Raw genomic sequence first — 18,374 nt, 5'->3', positions numbered from 1 at the left:
TAAGGTAGGAGTCACTGCCCACTAGGTTTACCGTGCACTGGACATCAGCGAACACCTGAACCTGCTGTACCTGCAAAAAATATATATAATAAAAGAAATGAATACTTTTGTTCTTAAAGGAAACAGCTAATTATCAATAATTCAATTTCAAATAAATGCTGTCCTTTTGAAATTTGTATTGTTTTATGGATTTCTGTATTAGTTTTCTACCCAAAATATTAAGCAGACGTTTCCAGTTAAATAATAAAGTGAAATGTTGCTGGAGCATCAGATTAGTGTTTTAGAATATTTCACGAAGGATCATGTGGCACTGTAGATTTAAGAAAATTCAATGCGGCTTTGGTAGGCACAAAGTACTAAAATATATAGATACAATATAATATAAACAAAATATACTTTTTTTTTTTATAAAGGCCAATCGTTAAGTTCTGAAAAGTTGTTATCTTAACTAAAAATCACAGAAATCATTTAATAATACAATTTAATCGAATGAAAATATGAAATATGAAAAAAAGAAAGAAAGAGAGCGGGATCTTTGCTACATGGGAGTTTTTTCTCCTCCAGAACTGTCGATTTAACTATGCCTATATCTATCTATCTTCAGGTGCTCCACATCCCCTTTTCCCTGACCTCCTGGCTTTATCGTTTTGAAGACATTCCTCCCTCGACACCGCTTTGTGTTCAGTGCCAAGTGCTAGAAACCATTCAGTTGTTTACTGAAGTACTAAAAACAAGCAAATATGTATGAAAGACTTTATTAAAATCCTAAGAGACATAGTTAATTTAAAAAAATAATATATATTTTATTTAACTGAAATTAAATGTGAAAAAAATATTTTATTTGCTTAAAAAATTGTATTATTTTTTTTAATTAACTGAAATTAAATATGGAAAAAAACTGTTGTTTACTGAAGTAATAAAAGTAAAACTAAAAACAAACAAAATTGTATGAAAAAACTCCTAAGATTAAAAAAAAAAATCTTATTTAAAGTGCCAGTGAAAACTTTCAAAGTATAGCAATGATTCTAAACTAACCACAAAATTGTGCTGTTTCTTGCAATTAATTTGAATGGGGACTAAAGATTAAACATTGAAATTTACACTTCAGATTTTATTTGTATATTTTCTTTTTATTTTAATTTAAGTAAATTCAACTAATACATAATAAAAATGACAAAAATGTGATTTTTAATTCAGTGGTCCCTTTTCGCGGTCTTGCAGTTTCACTGATTTTTTTAGTGCAATTTGACACGCTTTTTTTTCTGCAGCGCACTGTGTTCTGTGTCCTGATTGGCTGTAGATCACTGTTAATCAATCTCCTCCATACCGTTTCTCTTGTACAGTACAGAATGCGTTCAGCTTGCCAAATTGACATAAATCTTCGATCGCTAGCAGTGTGACTCTGAAGTGCTATACTGAATATTTGCAAGTTTTATCCCAACAATATCAACGAAACGTTCTTCATCAACAAATGCAGAGGAAGATGCCAACCATCACACAAAAAGTGTAACTTCTGGACATACTAAAGGAAGGTAAAAGTTAAGCGGCTGTAGGACCATTAGGCAATATATAAATGAAGATCAAATAGTTTTGATCTTTGGTTTCATTCTATAATACTGGACTTATTTTTTTACAAAGGTTTGGACCTTGAAAGTGTTTAAACAAGAGAGAAAAGTGTGAAAATGATAATGCCTGTCTGAGAACAGAGTATAGTGTGTGTAGTGAGAAGTTTTACAGCTTTAAAACATACTTCGCGGATTTCGCCTATTGCGGTTAATTTTTAGAACATAAAATAACTCCCGCGAATAACAATGGACTGCTGTATTACATTGATTTATGAAGGATCATGTGGAACTGTAGATTTGAGAAAATTAAATAAAGACTTGATAAGCACAAATTTTTATTTTTTTTTAATACAGATTTAATAATGCAATTTAATTAAGTGAAAATGTATGAAATATGAAAAAAAAAACTGTTGTTTACTGAAGTACCAAAACTAAAAACAAACAAAAATGTATAAAAAACTCCTAATAAAATCCTAAGATTATAATTTGGTGAAAACTTTAAAAGTATAGCATTGATTCTAAATAAAACACAAAATTGTGCTCTTTTTTTTTTTAATTAATTTGATGCGATGAATGGGGACTAAAGATTAAACATTGAAATTTGTACTGCAAAAGTCAGTCCAAGGCACTTGAAAAATGTGGGAAAAAAATTATAAAATGCTTTTTCTGACATGGCTATACCTTAAAACTGTTCATCTTCATCACTGTGTTACCCTGATAAAGGCAAGTGTTTGCTGAAACGCGTAGGCGCAGTTTTAAAGAATAGCCTTATCAATAAAGGTTTTTAATATTTTTTTTCAATATTATTTTGAGCGTCTTGGACTAACTTTTGCAGTTAATTGTGATGAATCCCTTACCCAAAGAGCAACAACACAACATTTAAGCTAACCCTGAGCACTTTTAGTTTGATTTTGTATTTAAAATTTATACTTCTGATTTTATTTGTATATTTTCTTTTTATTTTAATTAAACTAAAACATAATAAAAATGACAAAAATGTGATTCTAAGTAACTTAAAAATCATGTTCTTTTTCATCCAACTATAATGATTGTGGACTCAAGACTACATGATGGTGAGTAAATTAACACGTTTTTCTTTTTCTTTGTGCATGCCTCTAAGTCATCTCAATAAACAGTACATTGACTGTCTTACCTGCTCATTACACATTGTGGTGACGTTGCCAAGGTTATTGTTGCCCATGCCGACGGATGGACCAATAGGAGGTAGAGTGTTCACTGCTCCAGAGCCTCCGGCCATTGACACGGTGATGCTCATGTTGTTATAAACGCCCTGCTGCCCAAAGCTCTGAGAGACTGGCGGACCCACCTGGTTATACATACTGACACACAACAAGAAAAGACGAAAAAAACAAGTTTAAACTAAGACCAAAACACATTTAAAGTCCCCTAAAGTGCCTTAAAATGCTCAGCCTTGTTCGATGCTTGACATATTTTCAAATGAAACATGATGAAAAGGCGGGATATATAGAAGAGCCCCTCCCCCCTTTTAAAAGTATCCAATAGTATTTTGTTTATATCACAGTTCTAACAGTCAGAGTAGTTGAGTTGGAGCACATATAACTCAGGACGGTCACAGACTATAATAGTAATGCAGAGGCAAACCATTTTTCCACTTTAAAACACAGCATTCGCATATGTTTTGTAGTCTGTGCAGGCTCTCATATGATCCACTCTGTGCTGTTGTGTCTTGGGATATGAGTGACCCATGTGTATAAATGCTGTGGTGAGTATGAATGTTAGTAGAATAAATGGAGCTTGGACGTACTACAAACACCATTTGCAATTATCACATAACCTACAGTTAGTTTTGTCGCATCAGTCCAATTCATGAATTATTTTCTGAATGCTTATACACTTTTTTGAAGCACACTAGATTATACATAACCTTAAGATTTGGATTTCAGGGGGAATTTTTTGTGATTGATTTCAAACATACCCGTTGTTTGCCACAGTTCCCTGCTGCCAGGTCTTGAGGTCAGGTGACTGGTAACCAGGCGGAGGCTGTGTCTGCTGGAGCAGAGGACTCTGGGAGGTGGAGTTCTGAGGTGAGAGCAGGGGGCTGGTGGGGCTGAGCTCAGGAGCAAACGATGGATCTGCTTGCTGAATCATGCCTGCGAGAGACAAAAACTACGTCAGAAGCATATCATAATCAGTGTGATATTTAGCATTAATAAAATATATTAAAGTTTTTTAAATGACATTTTTCAGTGTTTATTTGTACACTTTGCATTTTAATTTGAAATAATAGTTTAGGTAATTCTGTATGTTTATATAATTTTATATAATTGTAAAGTGTTTTTAAATAATTAGTTTTTTTTTCAATTACATAAACTAACTGAAAAATTATTTAGGTTAAATAAAATAATAAAAAAAATATTTAAATGTTTTTTTAATTATAAATAATATTTCTTGATAATTTATCAAGCCTAAATTAAAAAAAAAAAATAAAATATTTATTTTAGTAACAAATTTATGGTTTAAGTTAAATACATAATTAAATACATAATAATTAATAGTTTTATTTTTTTTCAATAGGTCAATAAAGTTATTATTTTTTCTGTTTTAGTTTAGTTACTCTACTACATCAAATAAACTAAATGAAAATGGTTGCTCTCTTTTAAAAAATAAATAAAACATACAAATGACACATACCAGACCCCCCAAATTGCTGGAAAAGCCCCTGTTGAACAGGAGTGTTCACAGGCCCCCCAAACTGCCCTTGAATGGCTCCCATAATGCCTTGGTTCCCCAGGCCTGCCCTGACAGACAGCTTTGGGTCCAGAGGTCCTCCCATGGGGTTAAAGTGGCTCGGGGAGGTAGGGGTGTTTCCAGGCACAGCGTTGTATCCTGGAGGAAAGCCAAATTGCTGCTGCGGTGGCGGCTGCTGCTGCTGCTGCTGCTGGGGGCCCTTAGGAAGTCTCTGAGCCCCCAGGGGCCCTGTGTTTATTCCCTGCCTCATTAGCATGACCTTTTGCTGCAGAAGCTGCCGCTGGCGGTGCTGGTAACTGTAGACCTCACGCTGCCGCTGGGCCATCATTTGAGCATTCAGCGGAGGCTGAGAGACACATGGAGAAATCACAAGACTGTCAGAATCACACAAAAAACATGTGGAAAAAGAGGGAAAGAGTGTGAAAATGCACAGAAGCATAGGACTGATGATAAATGTCTATCTAGTTGATTTAGGAATGCATACACTTATAACAGTCACAAAATTGTTAGCATGATAATATTACGTTTTGACACACTATATTAGTAATAATAGCCAATTCATAAATTGAGTGATGGCAGGGGCAAATCAGAAATACGTTTAAATTTAATTGTTAAATAATTACATACTACAATAATAACAATAACTGCTAGGATTAGTATTATAAGCCCTCCTGTGATTTAAAATATATATATATATTTCCCAAACAAGGATTAACAGAGGATTAACAGATTTTTCACAGTATATCCAAAAATATTTTTTCTTCTGGAAAGAGTCTTATTTGTTTTATTTTGGCTAGAATAAAGGCAGTTTTTAATGAAAAAAAAGCATTTTAAGCTCAATATTATCAACTCTTTTAAGCAATATGTGTTTTGATTGCCTACAGAACAAACCAATGTTATATAATGACTTGCCAAATTACTGTAACTTGCCTAGTTTACCTAATAAGCCTAGTTAAGCCTTTAAATGTCACTTTAAGCTGTTTAACAGTATCTTGAAAAATATAAAAAATTATTATTATTATATATATTATTGATATTTAATATTATTAAATATCAATAAAATATTATTTAATGACATCATGGCAAAGATAAAAGCAATCAGTTTTTAGAATTGAGTTATTAAAGCTATTATGTTTAGAAATTAGTTTCTATCTTTCCATAAAACAGAAATTGTCAAAAATACAATGGGGGAGGGTATTCATTCAGGAGGACTTCAATTATATATATATATATATATATATATATATATATATATATATATATATATATATATATATATATATATATATATATAGATCGATATAGATATATATTTATAAATAACGCAACCTATTAAAAAATTGAATTGAACAGCCAACATCTAGATCTATGCAAAACGACCACAATTAATTAAAGCCTTTGTCAACAAATTCCTTCACCCCACCTGAGAGGGCATCTGAGGCTGCTGAATGCTCTGACGCATCCCCATGGCAACATGCCCCCCCTGGGGGAAGGAGCCCATGGCTGCCAGCCTGTTCTGGAGCTGATGAAGAGAGAAAGCAGATAGAGTTCACCGCTAAACAAGTGCAACTAATCACGCCTTCACCCAGCAGCTGCACACCACAAAAGCACAGGTTAGTTCCACAGTAGGTAATTCGAAAGGGCTGAAATTGAAAGCATTGCACGGTGCTAAAAAGTCCAAGGGGGGGATTTAGATGTTGTGCATTGGCATTTATTAGCACACAATGAAGTGAAAGCTGGAGCTCTACCTGCTGTGGCCCTTGCAGGCGTTGCTGGAGCTGGAGTCTCAGCTGGTTTGGAGGTAGCCGGAGCTGGTTGGACACACCGGGAGCTCGGTTCATGCCGGCCTGCACCACGTTGCCTGGAAACGGCATCCGTGGGGCCCCAAAGCTCATGCCCTGTGCGGTGGCCATCTCAGCAGGAAACTGTGAGGGCGAGGTGGGGAACTGAGAGGGGTAGCTGGGCAGTTTGGGGTCCAAGGGTACAGGTGTTGGGGGCTGAGATTGAGGAAAGGGGGTCTGGGTGACTGGTTCAAGGCATCCACTCTGTAGACAAGGATGGAAATAGAAACAACATCAAAAATTTAGACACGTTTCTTGAAAATGAAAAAAGAGATTAAGATGTATATTTTTATCTAATAATACCAGCATCATTGTAATCATAAAACTGCATTCAAAAAGTGAATTTAAAAACAGCTTTTATTGCCATGGATATTAATAAAGGCTTTTTTAACATGTTCACTTACTTTTCGAATGCCTTGGACTTACAATTTAGTTGTTTATCTTTATGAATCCCTTTTTCAAACAGCACCAACACATTAACTACCCCTAAAGCTTTATTTGTCTGATTTTGGATTTATAAAAAACATTATCATGTTGACTATTTCATTCATTCATTCATTTTCTTGTCGGCTTAGTCCCTTTATTAATCCGGGGAAAACATCCAACAATTAATCCCAAACATAATTTGGGAAACATCCACACACATCCACACACACACACACACACACACACACACACACACACTTATACACTACGGACAATTTAGTCTACCCAATTCACCTGTACCGCATGTCTTTGGACTGTGGGGGAAACCAGAGAGATATACATCTTTCTTGAGATGTATATTATTTTTCTATTTAGTTACTGATGACTGTTTTGCAGCTTTCAGCATTAAACTGAATGATTTATTATAATCTTTCGTTTGTTTTGTAGCAGAAATATTATTTATTAAATTGACATACATATAAAAACAATAGCACAAAATAAATATTTCCTACTGCAATACTTCATTTTTTTTTTTTGATGCAAACCATACATTTATTTTTCATAAAGTAACAGACTTTTACAGCGGATAGCTTGCATTTAAACATATTCAAGGCAGCAAGATGATGAGAAATGTAAATCATTGTTAGTATTATTGTCATTTTCATCATCATTAATATTCTATAATTATTAGACATACATTTTGGAATTATTGCACACAAATATTAATGTCATCTCAGCATTAGTTAGAGAGTTGTTTCTGTTTTTTGTTAGTCCTAATTGATGTTGTTTTCAAATACAATAATTCCCTTAAAATACAATTTGCTATGGAGCTCATTTATTTTTGGTGGGTGCTCCTAAATTTTTTCTGGTGCTCCTAATTTTTTTCTGGTGCTCCTAAATATTTGAAGTTCAGAGCACCGGTGCTACCAAGTAAAAAAGTTAATTTCGGGCCAAGGGTTATATGCACAGAAGTGTTGTTCAGACACTGAAATCTCTCGGTGAAAGATTGTTGTGACTATTTAATGGCTTATTAAAGCAAGTAAACATGGCTAAGTAATAAGTGTAATTCCAGCACGCTGCCAGTCAACCAATAAGCATACATTAGTTACTTTAGGAAAAAGCGCGTGAGAAAGTGTGACCAGTGATCCTTGCATGCATAAAATATTGTACATTATGACAAGTTTTGCTTGCTACACAACTGAAAACGTGCTAGATTCAATACAGTTTTCAGTTCAGAATTGTAGTATTATAAAGTACTATAAAGTTTTCTAACTGGTGAATGACATGATCAAGTGGGTCATCTTAAATGATTTTTAAAGATTTAATGATATTTAAAGATATTATGCTAATGGATAGCATGTAGGCAGATCACCTACTGCACCTTTAACTTTAACTCATTACACCCACTATTTAATCTTGCTAACTGGTATTTAGTGAATGCCTGCAAATATGAAACAAACGTTGATTATTGTGTCAAAACTATACAAAAAAAGGTCAGCAAAGAACATTGACGAAAATATGATACGAACTTGAACAATCTTATCGATGCCCAGCGCTCGGTCCAGCTCTGCCAGCTCGCTCTCGTCAGTGTGGCTCAAGAAAGTGACCAGTTGCTCCAGCAGGGCCTTCTCGTCGTTTCGTCCCTCTGGGGTGGTGGGAGGACACAGCATCTCATCCAGCGGACACGGGACACACTGCCTGCTCAGAGAAAAACACAAATGACAGAGATGGTCTGAGATTCTGACTGCTACTGGAGATGGAGAATTTGACAGGTACTCTAGCTGATTTGGCTAACACTTTTAGTAGAATTTGGGTGAAAGCACACATCTGTTTCCTTCCGACCCGGGTGATGTTTATAGTGGTAATTGATTCTTGAGGGACCAGACAAAACATTTTACCAGCCAACACTTTCAGAACAGCAACACTTACTTTCAGATGCTAATCAAAGTAGGTGTACAACAATGTTCTTTGTATCTTTTCTTCTCATTAACTGTTTTATACATCAAAGTGACAAACGTATATTAGAGTCATGAAAAATAAGATTTTAACATAACTGATGTTCAACACATTAAAAAAAGACAACATTAGCATTTGCTAGCTTTAATTGCAAGGAACGCCTAGCTCAGTGGTGTCAAATTTAGTTCCTGGAGGGCTGCTGCCCTGCAGTTTGAATCCAACTCTGCTTCAACACCCTTAAGCCACATTCAACCTGCACTTACTGCCCAATAGACTTCCCTTCATACGCAAGGGAATGTGACAAACCGGAAATGCAAAAGTTTCGTAGTTCGCTGCATTGCAAAATTCAAGCTTGGTAAACTCCGACCTGCGAAATCTCATCACGTGACTGTGTGTGACCAATTGAAGATCAAAATAAGACCTCTCTGTACAAAAATGTTAAATATGGAGCAATCGCTAATTTCTTTAATGTCTAATCATCTTGTTTAATCCCGCCCTTTTTTAAAGTGCCTTACAACAGAATTTCACATCAAACTCTAGTGTGACCAAAGAATTACCTGTAGCTTTTAAACAAGCCTTAAAGATTTAATTAGTTTGATGTGGTGTGTTAATTACATTTAATTAGAGTTTGACCGCTGTGAGCTATTCAATTTTGAGCTTTTACACCATAATTTAGTAAATAAAATAAAAATTAAATAAAAGTAAAGAGAAATGTGAATCTGCCACTAGAATTTGAAATACCTGCTTTTAAATATGAATTGCGTTTTTAATTTGAATTTCTGAATAATTGAGTCAAACTATGAGTCCGCACAGTAGTTAGGAGTTCATGATGGACTGTCAGAGATGCCAACTTCTATGAGTTTGGACTAAAACGTAAAAAAATGTGAAGATAAAAGCAGTTCTCGAATGCATTTTGACCACAGCTGATTGGCAGATATGTGCTTACCACACATAGACTTTACATGGGCGGGCCACCCAGGTATATTAACGGCCGTCCAAGTATATTTGGTGACATTTATTTATTTTTCTTATTATCATCCTTTTACACTTTTATTGTATCCACCAAATAGCCAATCATCCATAATCGATTAACTAGTGGAAAAGCTTCTCTCGCCCAACATGTTTCCTACTTCTCTTTGTGTGTGCAAGAACTGTCAACACTCTCACAGACAATCTCATGTGCTCTGCAGAGACCCATAGGGATGTGCCTTTTTAGGACTTAAAATTGCAAAAATAATCTCCAAAAATATCCAGGATTTGACTTTTGGTTTTGCTTTCTAAGCCGTCGTAATTTTTTTTTTAAACAATTTACTTTTGCTTGGCTTTACAGCTGACAGCGTGTTCACAGTCGCAAGAGCGAGAGAAACAGGCCCGGCCCTAACCAATTTGGCACCCTAGGCAAGATTTCAGGAGGCGCCCCATCACATTGCAGTAAATTCCACTGCTATTGTATAGTCATAAGAAACTAAATGATCGACTTTTTAGACGACTACTACAAGCTGGGAAAACGTCAAATAAACATGCCAATGCAGCTAACGTTATTGCTGAATAGATCTAATATTTACATAGTTGCTTAAGGAAGGAATGATGGGGGTAGTTACATTGCTATTACTAATTTCCATAACATCTATGCCCTCCTATAACATTAGCTGATTTTAAAACTTACAGATAGCACTATAGCTATTTATTGATTAGCAATCTGTCAACGTTGGTATGTAAAAAATATGGGACAACAAATAGCTTCAAATGATAGAATACATAGCAAACATTGTAAAATATTGACAATAAAATAAAAGGTTTAGCATATTAAAATTAATGGCCTATATAGAAATTAAATAAAGCTATAAAATCTACTTCACTTTTAATTGTTTTTGTATATTGATTACAGTTACTATAGTTATTTAGTGAAGAGCAGCAAATGAATGTCTCATTGTGTTTTGTTTGATAACAGGTGTGTCACTTAAGAATGCACAGACCTATAATAAAGCATTGTACTTTAGTAACTGTTTGTGCTCATTTAAGTGAAAAATTAGTTGTGTTTAAAATAAAACACACAGGACGGAGTAAAAAATAAATAAATAAAAATAAACAAAAAAAAGAAGCACTTTTTTTGACGATCCCTTACTGAGAGCTCTGCCCAGCGCGAGCTCCTCCAGCTAAACGCATATTGCGAGGGCTTAAACGGAGCAGTGGTTGTAATGTCGAGCGAAACGATAGAAAAAGACAGCTGTGAAACATAACCAGCTTTGTCTTTTTGTAGGTAACACACTTAAGATCTTTTTAGGGTATGAGGTTTTTGAGTTATTGCCGTCTATCACTAAATGTGACAGGAATATCGAAAACAAAACCAACTTAACCGCGCTCATTTCTGGCACCCCCTTGGATGTGCAGCGCCCTTAGCATTTGCTTCTATTGTCTATGCCACAGGCCGACCCTGGAGAGAAACATTATATAATTGATCATTTGATCTAAACAAATCAGATAAACTTTACTATTTATTCAGAGAGGACAAAATTACATCTAAACTGGCTGCAAAATATTTGTACACCGTAAGAAATGCTTAATTAACTCATTTGCCTTATTTTAAAAATCTACACTTTTTATTCTTGTAGTTATTAAACTTTTTTTAGAGATTCTTATTCCATAGATGCTTTTATTCTATTGTCATTTATCTCTCATTTGCTGTATATATTTTTTATTTGATGATGTTGATGTATTACATATTTTATACATATCTAACATGCTTTGGCAATACTGTGCAAAATGTCAGCAGCAGATTTTACCTGTCAGTGGGTGCACATGGCTCCTGAATAAAATAAAAGTAAAACAAATAGTGAATTTCTTTTTTTTTTATCTCAACAACCATTAAAGAACCTTACACCTATTGAAAAGAAAGTGTATAATAAGTAAAAATATTGTTAAAAATCACTTTTATTTGTCACATGTAGGAAACCATGTGCTGCAGGTAGAAGATGTGTTTCAATCTGGCTACAACCGCAAGTATATTTCAAACCTGTGGTAGGCACTGATGACTGTGATTGGCTCTAATGATCGGCTTACAAGTGTGCTTGTATGGACACTGGGATGTTTGAAAGCCATGTATATTAGCTGATCCATCAGTGAACTGACACTGCATTCAAATGCTGACAGACAAGACTTTCAAACGCTCAAGTGCCCAAGGACTTTTCTCTCCCTTTAAATTAGGTGTGTGCACCTAAATTTTAAGATAAGCACTGTCAATTTGGGCCACTGACAGATGACAGTAAGCTCACTCTCCTCTTTCTGAAATGTTTTGTCCTGTCACGGCCACTCCTCTACCTTCTGCTCACACCTTCACACACCCATGTAAGCTAAAGATAAAGAATTTAGTTGTTACATTAGTTAAACTTAATCTGTGTGTGTTAAGATTAGTTAAAGCACTGTGAACTAAAACTGTTAATAAATGTAGTAAATATAAGCAACACTTTAGTTCACATTTTACCATATTAAGCTACAAATTTGGAGTTTGATTTGAACTCTAAGATAGGGGTTTATGACCAGTGATGAAAAGAGTACTGAAAAGTCATACTTAAGTAAATGTACCATTACTTACCTAAAAATATAGTACGAGTAGAGTAAAAGTATCTGTTGTAAATATTACTCAAAGTATGAGTAAAAAAAATAGACCTTTTAAAAGTACTCAGGGGTAGTGAGTATTGCGCTGTAAAAAGCTGATGCATTTACATGTAATTTGTGGATGTGTGTAAACGTACTGTAACATTCTGTAGTGAGTTTAATGACGTTGATATTTTGTTGATTTTAGCTTTTGCTGTGACTAAAATCCAACGTCGAGCCAACATCTTAAACCAACGTCATATTGACATCAAATACTGACATTTATTCGTCAGGTATGGCAACCAAAATCCAACATCTGATAGACGTCATATTGGTAACGTCACCACAACATCAAGCTGTAACATCATAAGGCGTTGATATTTGGTTGATTTTAGGTTGGATGTTGGGCACTGACGTTTGGATGACGTTTAATTTTGACGTCCACCTGATTTTCATTTCCAAAGAAAACGCATCGTCTCCATGATGTTGGGGTACAACGTCAATCTGACATCATGTTGACTTCTTGTGCCTGCTGGCTGTTTAAATCCATTTCAGTCATCATACAGTAGACATTCGTCATCTTCTTATCAGTGACATGCATCTAAGCAGTCTCTGGGTCATTGTGTGTGACAATTTTCTTGGACACTTTTAATGCTTCCAAACGATTTGCTGCAATTATAAATTTCCATGTACGCCATGTCTTGAGGTAGTTCATTACGATGCGATTTACCTTCTATGTGCGATTTGATTGGACAGGAATCACAGGACTGACTTTTCTAATCCTAATAGACAAGAACAAATAAAGTAGTGACTGCAGGTTGAAGGAAAGTAGTAGATTAAAAAGTACTGATACTGCACTAAAAATGTACTCAAGGGAAAGTAAAAGTACACATTTATAAAACTACATAGTAAAGTACAATTCCTGAGAAAAACTGCTTGTTACTTTTCACTGTTCATGACCCTTTAATACTTGTGATCCTTCACAACAAAACTGGCTAATGACCACAAATCACTTCAATTGATATTGCTGTTTGTATTTGCTTAAAACAATTAAAAATACTGTTTGTTAGTGAACATTAAGCTAAAATAAAATGACATCCGATTAATTTTTTTTATATAACGAAGAATAAAAAAGGTTAATTGAGAAGTTTAAAGGCAGAATAATAAACTTTATATACATTAAATTATGTAAATTAATTATATAAAAAATGGACATGAAGGGTTATATAAGGTTAGGGTATATATATATATATATATATATATATATATATATATATATATATATATATATATATTTTTTTTTTTTTTTTTTCTAATAAAAAGTGTTAGCTTTCAAAACATAAGATAGTAGCAAAATATAATTAATAAACTGACTGAATAACATTCCACAGGGTTTCTGCAGGTTTCTTCAAGTCAAATTTAAGACCCTTTAAATCCATTAAGATTGAAATTTTACTTATACAAGTTTGAATACAAATATTTTTTTTTTTGTTTTTTTTTAATGGCCCAGTTACTTCAGAAAAATAGTTTTTCTATTAATAAAAGATCATGTAAAGAGATGTGTTGCTTTGGTTTTTAGGTTTCCCTGATTAGGGAATTTAATTTGGAGAATTTGCTGTAAAAATGTCTAACAGCCGTTGTGAATTGTATCTCTTTGCAATAGAAACAAAAGTTTTGAGATGAATTATTGGTAATTGGGGGTCAGCCGAATTTGTTAGCTTTGCTTGGACATACTGTAGGAATAAAGAACTTTTTAAAAGGATTTAATCCCTACAACACAATATTTCAGTGAATTTAATACTTTTAAAGGCCTAAAATTTAGTTTTTAAAATTTAAGTTACTTAACCTTTTTTTTTAGTTCTGTAGCCTGACCATGATCAGATTTCTACAAAAACACTTACTCTTGAGGAGAGGACAGAGGGGCCTGTGTCTGGTTGGCCAAACTGTTATCAAAGGTCATTGGTTCAACCAGAGGCAAAGCCTGGAACTGCTGAGAATCTGGAAGCTCCAGTTTGGCCAGACCTGAATCAAAAAGAGAAAACAATACAATCATCTTAACATACCAAGCCCTTTCAGCCGTTAACCAATCAAACTCTCTGTTTTCATAGCATGTGATGAGTTTAATTCCAAACCTGTGTTAGTGTTAAAAGAGTTGTGGCTTGTTGGACTGGCAAAGGGGCTGCTGCTCTCCTTAGGTGGCTGAAACAGCTCTGTCTGGCCAAGATCCGACACCTGGACTTGACTCTGACCCTGGTTTGGTGTGGATGGGTCACAAAAGTCAAAAGAGGTCTGACTTGAGAGGTTTTCTCCATCAGGGAATGCTATAAAAAGAAGTGAGGAATAAAAAAAAAAGAATGGTGAATTTATATTTACTATGGAGTTTATGTTTGATGGTTTTGAAGAGCCTCACCTTGGCTTGATGTTCCAGGTGACTCTCTCTTCACATTGACCCCGATGGAAAGGCTGTCCTCACTGGGTTCCTCTACTGTTTTACCTCCAACAGAGGCTCTCAGAGTGGGCAAGAGCTGGTTTAAAGTGTCCAGATCGGTACTGGGAAACTGCTACTCGTGTAAACACACACAGCAGTGGAGTGGGAATGAGAGCAAAGGTCATCGACATCAAAAGGCACACCGGGGCACAAGAAAGACAAAGTCCACACATGACCGCTTCAAATCAACACATGCTTTGACAGTTTAAGTACACAGTAACAGAGTAAATCTGGCAAGAAAAAGGCCTGCGAAATATAGCACAAATATTCCGTGGGATTTTGAAGGGGCATTTGAAGCTGCAAATTATTTCAGCAAATAGTCTTTTCCTGTGACATGACACAAAGCTGAGAGGAGCGAAAAGTTATGCAGAGACGAAATGTGATGAAAACCAGTGTTAGCGCATACACTAGATTTGTCAAGTCTCCTGACAGTTAATACCTGATGATGAGATTTGAAAAGCGGGAGTTAAAATAGTAAAATTAACTTTAGCTTAGGTCGCAATTCACGCTACTAACTACTGGCTTATTACCTGCTTATTATTAGCATATTAACTTTTCCTTAGTAGCTATAAAGCAGGGGTGTCCAAACTCAGTCCTGGAGGGTTAGTGTCCTGCATAGTTTAGTTCCAACCCCATTCAGGCACACCTGAACCAGCTAATCAAGCTCTTTCTAGGTATACTTAGGCAGGTGTTGAAGAAAGTTGGAGATGCTATGCAGGACACCGGCCCTCCAGGACCAAGTTTAGACATCCCTGCTATAAAGTATGATCTTATTCTGCATGCCTAATCCTACCCAAAACCTAAACCCAATTTTAACTTACTAACTATTAATAAACAGCTAATTAGTAGATTATTAAGCTAGTAGTGTTAGTCAATGTTTTGTTAATACTGTGAATTGTGACCTAAAGTGTTACCTATATTTTTACTACATTTATTGACATGTTAATTTACAGTGCATTAACTAATGTTAATCTATCTATCTATCTATCTATCTATCTATCTATCTATCTATCTATCTATCTATCTATCTATCTATCTATCCATCCATCCATCCATCCATCCATCCATCCATCCATCCATCCATCCATCCATCCATCCATCCATCCATCCATCCATCCATCCATCCATCCATCCATCCATCCATCTATCTATCTATCTATCTATCTATCTATCTATCCTTAATAACTAAGATGTAATAAATAAATATTGTGTTTGTGTGTATGTGTGTGTGTGTGTGTGTGTGTGTGTGTGTGTGTGTGTGTGTATATATATAGTTATAATATATAATAAAATGGCAAACAAACTGTTTTTAATGGTACTTTTTTAAAATCATTTCAATATAGTTAATATTTTGTCATGTCAAATCTATAAATGTCATTATTAATACTTTTATACTTTTACACAGACCAAATTGGAATGCAGTTTGAAAAAAACAAATAATAATATGACTTTCAAATCAAATCAAATGTGCAAAATTAAACCAAATATCCAGAAGTATCCATTAGCAACATTCAGCAAAACATGTACTCGTGAAACATGATAATGTGGCCACTACTGTAATACAATGCTGCAAACTCTTTATGCCCACAATATTTTGCTATTTAAATTGTTTATGTATTGTACCTGTGCATTTTTTATCATAAATTCCTCTAAAATTATATTGCTGAGATTATTATAGATAGAAATAAATATTGCTACTTAGCAAGGGTGCATTAAATTAACCAAAAGCCACAGAAAAGACTTTAGACCAGAGATGCCCAACGTATAGCCCGCGGGCCAAAGTAGGCCCCTCCTTTGATTTGGCCCATCATCCAATCTGAAAATAATAGAGAGGTTTGGGCACTGTCATTTCTAATTTGACGTAACCTTTTTCTGTTTGTTTTTCTGTTTTACTGCGGAGCTACAAAAAAGTAAATTGAAATTAAATGTTTCAATTAAATGTAAATGAATCTGAGTTTTTAAAACATGAATATTGTCACTCAACAAAGTGCTAGACATGGGCAAGCAAATCAAGGCAAAAACAAGTGTAACTCCATTCTGCTATAAATTATTCTCATAAATTATAGATTTTTTAAATTTACTTACTGTAATAAGTTCATTATAAAATATAAAAAATAAATACTGTATTAGTTACCCTTAATTACCCCTGCTTTAGACATTACAACAGATTTCCATGTTAAATAAAAGGTGTTCTCTTGACATTTGTAAGTGTTTTTGGGTTGTCAGTAGTTCATAAAGAACGCTCTTGTTTTTGTTCTAATTCTTTAGAATTCTTTATGTTCTCTGCTGGACACATTTAATGAATAATCCCTGGAAAGTATCTATTATTTTTCTTTGTGCTTTTTCAGAGGTTGTGACTGCGGACTATTTAGTAACCAAGACTTTTACATTATATATGCTAACTTGTATCCTTTGTTAAAAATATAAATATATTTATTTATTAATTTCTAATTATTTTTATGATTCTTTTCCTCTTCTGATTTTATTGTTAAATACTTATTTTTTGTTGAATAACTCATTTATTTGTTATTTTTCTTTATGATAAGGAGTAATTCATTTGGACTTAAACTCAAGTCAATACATTTAAAACTTTCTTCTAATGTATTGTATTTTTGAGAAAACACAGTAAATTTCTGCCTCTAATTTTGAATAAACAAAATAATTAATTTGTCAAACAAAATAATAATAATCTGTAAGTGTGTTTTGACCAAAAAAATGCAGCCTTGCTAAGCATAAGAGAAATTTTTGGCATAAATACCGGGCTGGCCTTGCCACTGGATTGAGGTGAGCCAGGCATGGCATTGTTGGCCAAAGCAGCAGCACAGGACACATTCTCTCTGCTTCCTTTCTTCTCAGCTTTCACCTTTACCGTCTGAAGGCTGAGGGTGGCCGGAGGTGGCAAGTCCTCCAGGTCTTTTTCATCCGTATCCAGCAGGAAACGTAGCAGCTGGTGGTCCTGGGGCTCCTTCCCGAGTCCCCGTGCTATCAAGGCTGAGTTGGGACTGGTCGGGGGCTCCTTCTTAATATCCGGCTCCTTGCCCGCATCTGCAGGGCTATTGTCCTGAAGCAGCCGATGCAGAATCTTATGCCGCTCTGTCAGGCTGCTGTGCGAGGCCGGGCATTGGGACGTGGGTGAAGGACGGGGTTGTGAGTCTTGTTCGGGGGCGCTCGCGCCATCTAAAAGCTGGCTGAGCTTGGGGTTGCCGACTTGATTGCTTTTAGGCTCATCGTTGGACGCTTCTGGCGGTTTGGCAGGAGGCTGCCTTGCCGGCGAGCTGCTGGGAGTTGGAGTCTGTCTGGGGGGCAAAGGAGAAGGGAGCGAGAAACCAACACCATCGCCGCCAGACTGCTGCCTGGTTAGTCCACCAGCTGGCGAGTGGATGCTGGGCGTTGAGGGGGAGAATGGATGTCCGGGCACTCGTGGGCTGCTGGCCAGGCCCGGGCTGCCCCATGGAGGTCGGGGCGACATGAATGAGGTAGGGGTTGCTGTAAGAGGGCTGCCTAGTGGAGAGGGGCTGCTGACCTGCTGTGACGGCCCGACGCGGCTGGGCGTCAGGTAGCCTGGTGGAGTGGGCGTGAGGGGGCCGGGAGTGGCACAGGTGCCGTTGGTGTTGTTGAGATGGATGCTGAGGTCACTGGAGGGTTGCAGGGCAGGCGAGCGGGAAGGGGGAGCAGCAGGAGACGAAAGGCTGGGGGTAGTGTTTTCCTGAGAGCTAGCAGTGTTGTGTTCCCTGCAACACAATTTAAAAAATAGTTATTAGCTATGTACCCATT

At 35.7% G+C, this 18,374-nt stretch overlaps 1 protein-coding gene and 1 long non-coding RNA gene across 4 annotated transcripts in view; both read right to left on the bottom strand.

Moving 5' to 3' along the window:
* The window catches only part of LOC147839397 (uncharacterized), a 765,501-nt gene that overhangs the window by 13,705 nt on the left and 733,422 nt on the right, over nt 1–18,374 (bottom strand). The window lies entirely within an intron of this gene.
* Nucleotides 1–18,374, bottom strand: part of ncoa1 (nuclear receptor coactivator 1) — a 112,116-nt gene that overhangs the window by 295 nt on the left and 93,447 nt on the right. For 2 of the 3 annotated variants that reach the window (XM_087298453.1, XM_087298454.1), the window contains 11 exons: nt 17,359–18,331; nt 14,523–14,673; nt 14,245–14,433; nt 14,014–14,134; nt 8,092–8,260; nt 6,044–6,340; nt 5,719–5,817; nt 4,239–4,641; nt 3,523–3,697; nt 2,719–2,905; nt 1–70 (listed from right to left, as the gene is read on the bottom strand). The exon at nt 1–70 is cut by the window's left edge and continues 295 nt beyond it. In XM_087298453.1, coding sequence (XP_087154579.1) covers nt 1–70; nt 2,719–2,905; nt 3,523–3,697; nt 4,239–4,641; nt 5,719–5,817; nt 6,044–6,340; nt 8,092–8,260; nt 14,014–14,134; nt 14,245–14,433; nt 14,523–14,673; nt 17,359–18,331 — 2,834 coding nt within the window. The remainder of the gene's footprint in view (nt 71–2,718; nt 2,906–3,522; nt 3,698–4,238; nt 4,642–5,718; nt 5,818–6,043; nt 6,341–8,091; nt 8,261–14,013; nt 14,135–14,244; nt 14,434–14,522; nt 14,674–17,358; nt 18,332–18,374) is intronic. The other variant, XM_087298455.1, reaches the window with a different exon arrangement.

The sequence above is a fragment of the Danio rerio genome, chromosome 20 (genome assembly GCF_052040795.2).
Source record: "Danio rerio strain M-AB ecotype USA chromosome 20, GRCz13ab, whole genome shotgun sequence".
Taxonomy (NCBI): Eukaryota; Metazoa; Chordata; class Actinopteri; order Cypriniformes; family Danionidae; genus Danio; species Danio rerio.
This window is presented reverse-complemented; position numbering and strand designations above follow the sequence as displayed.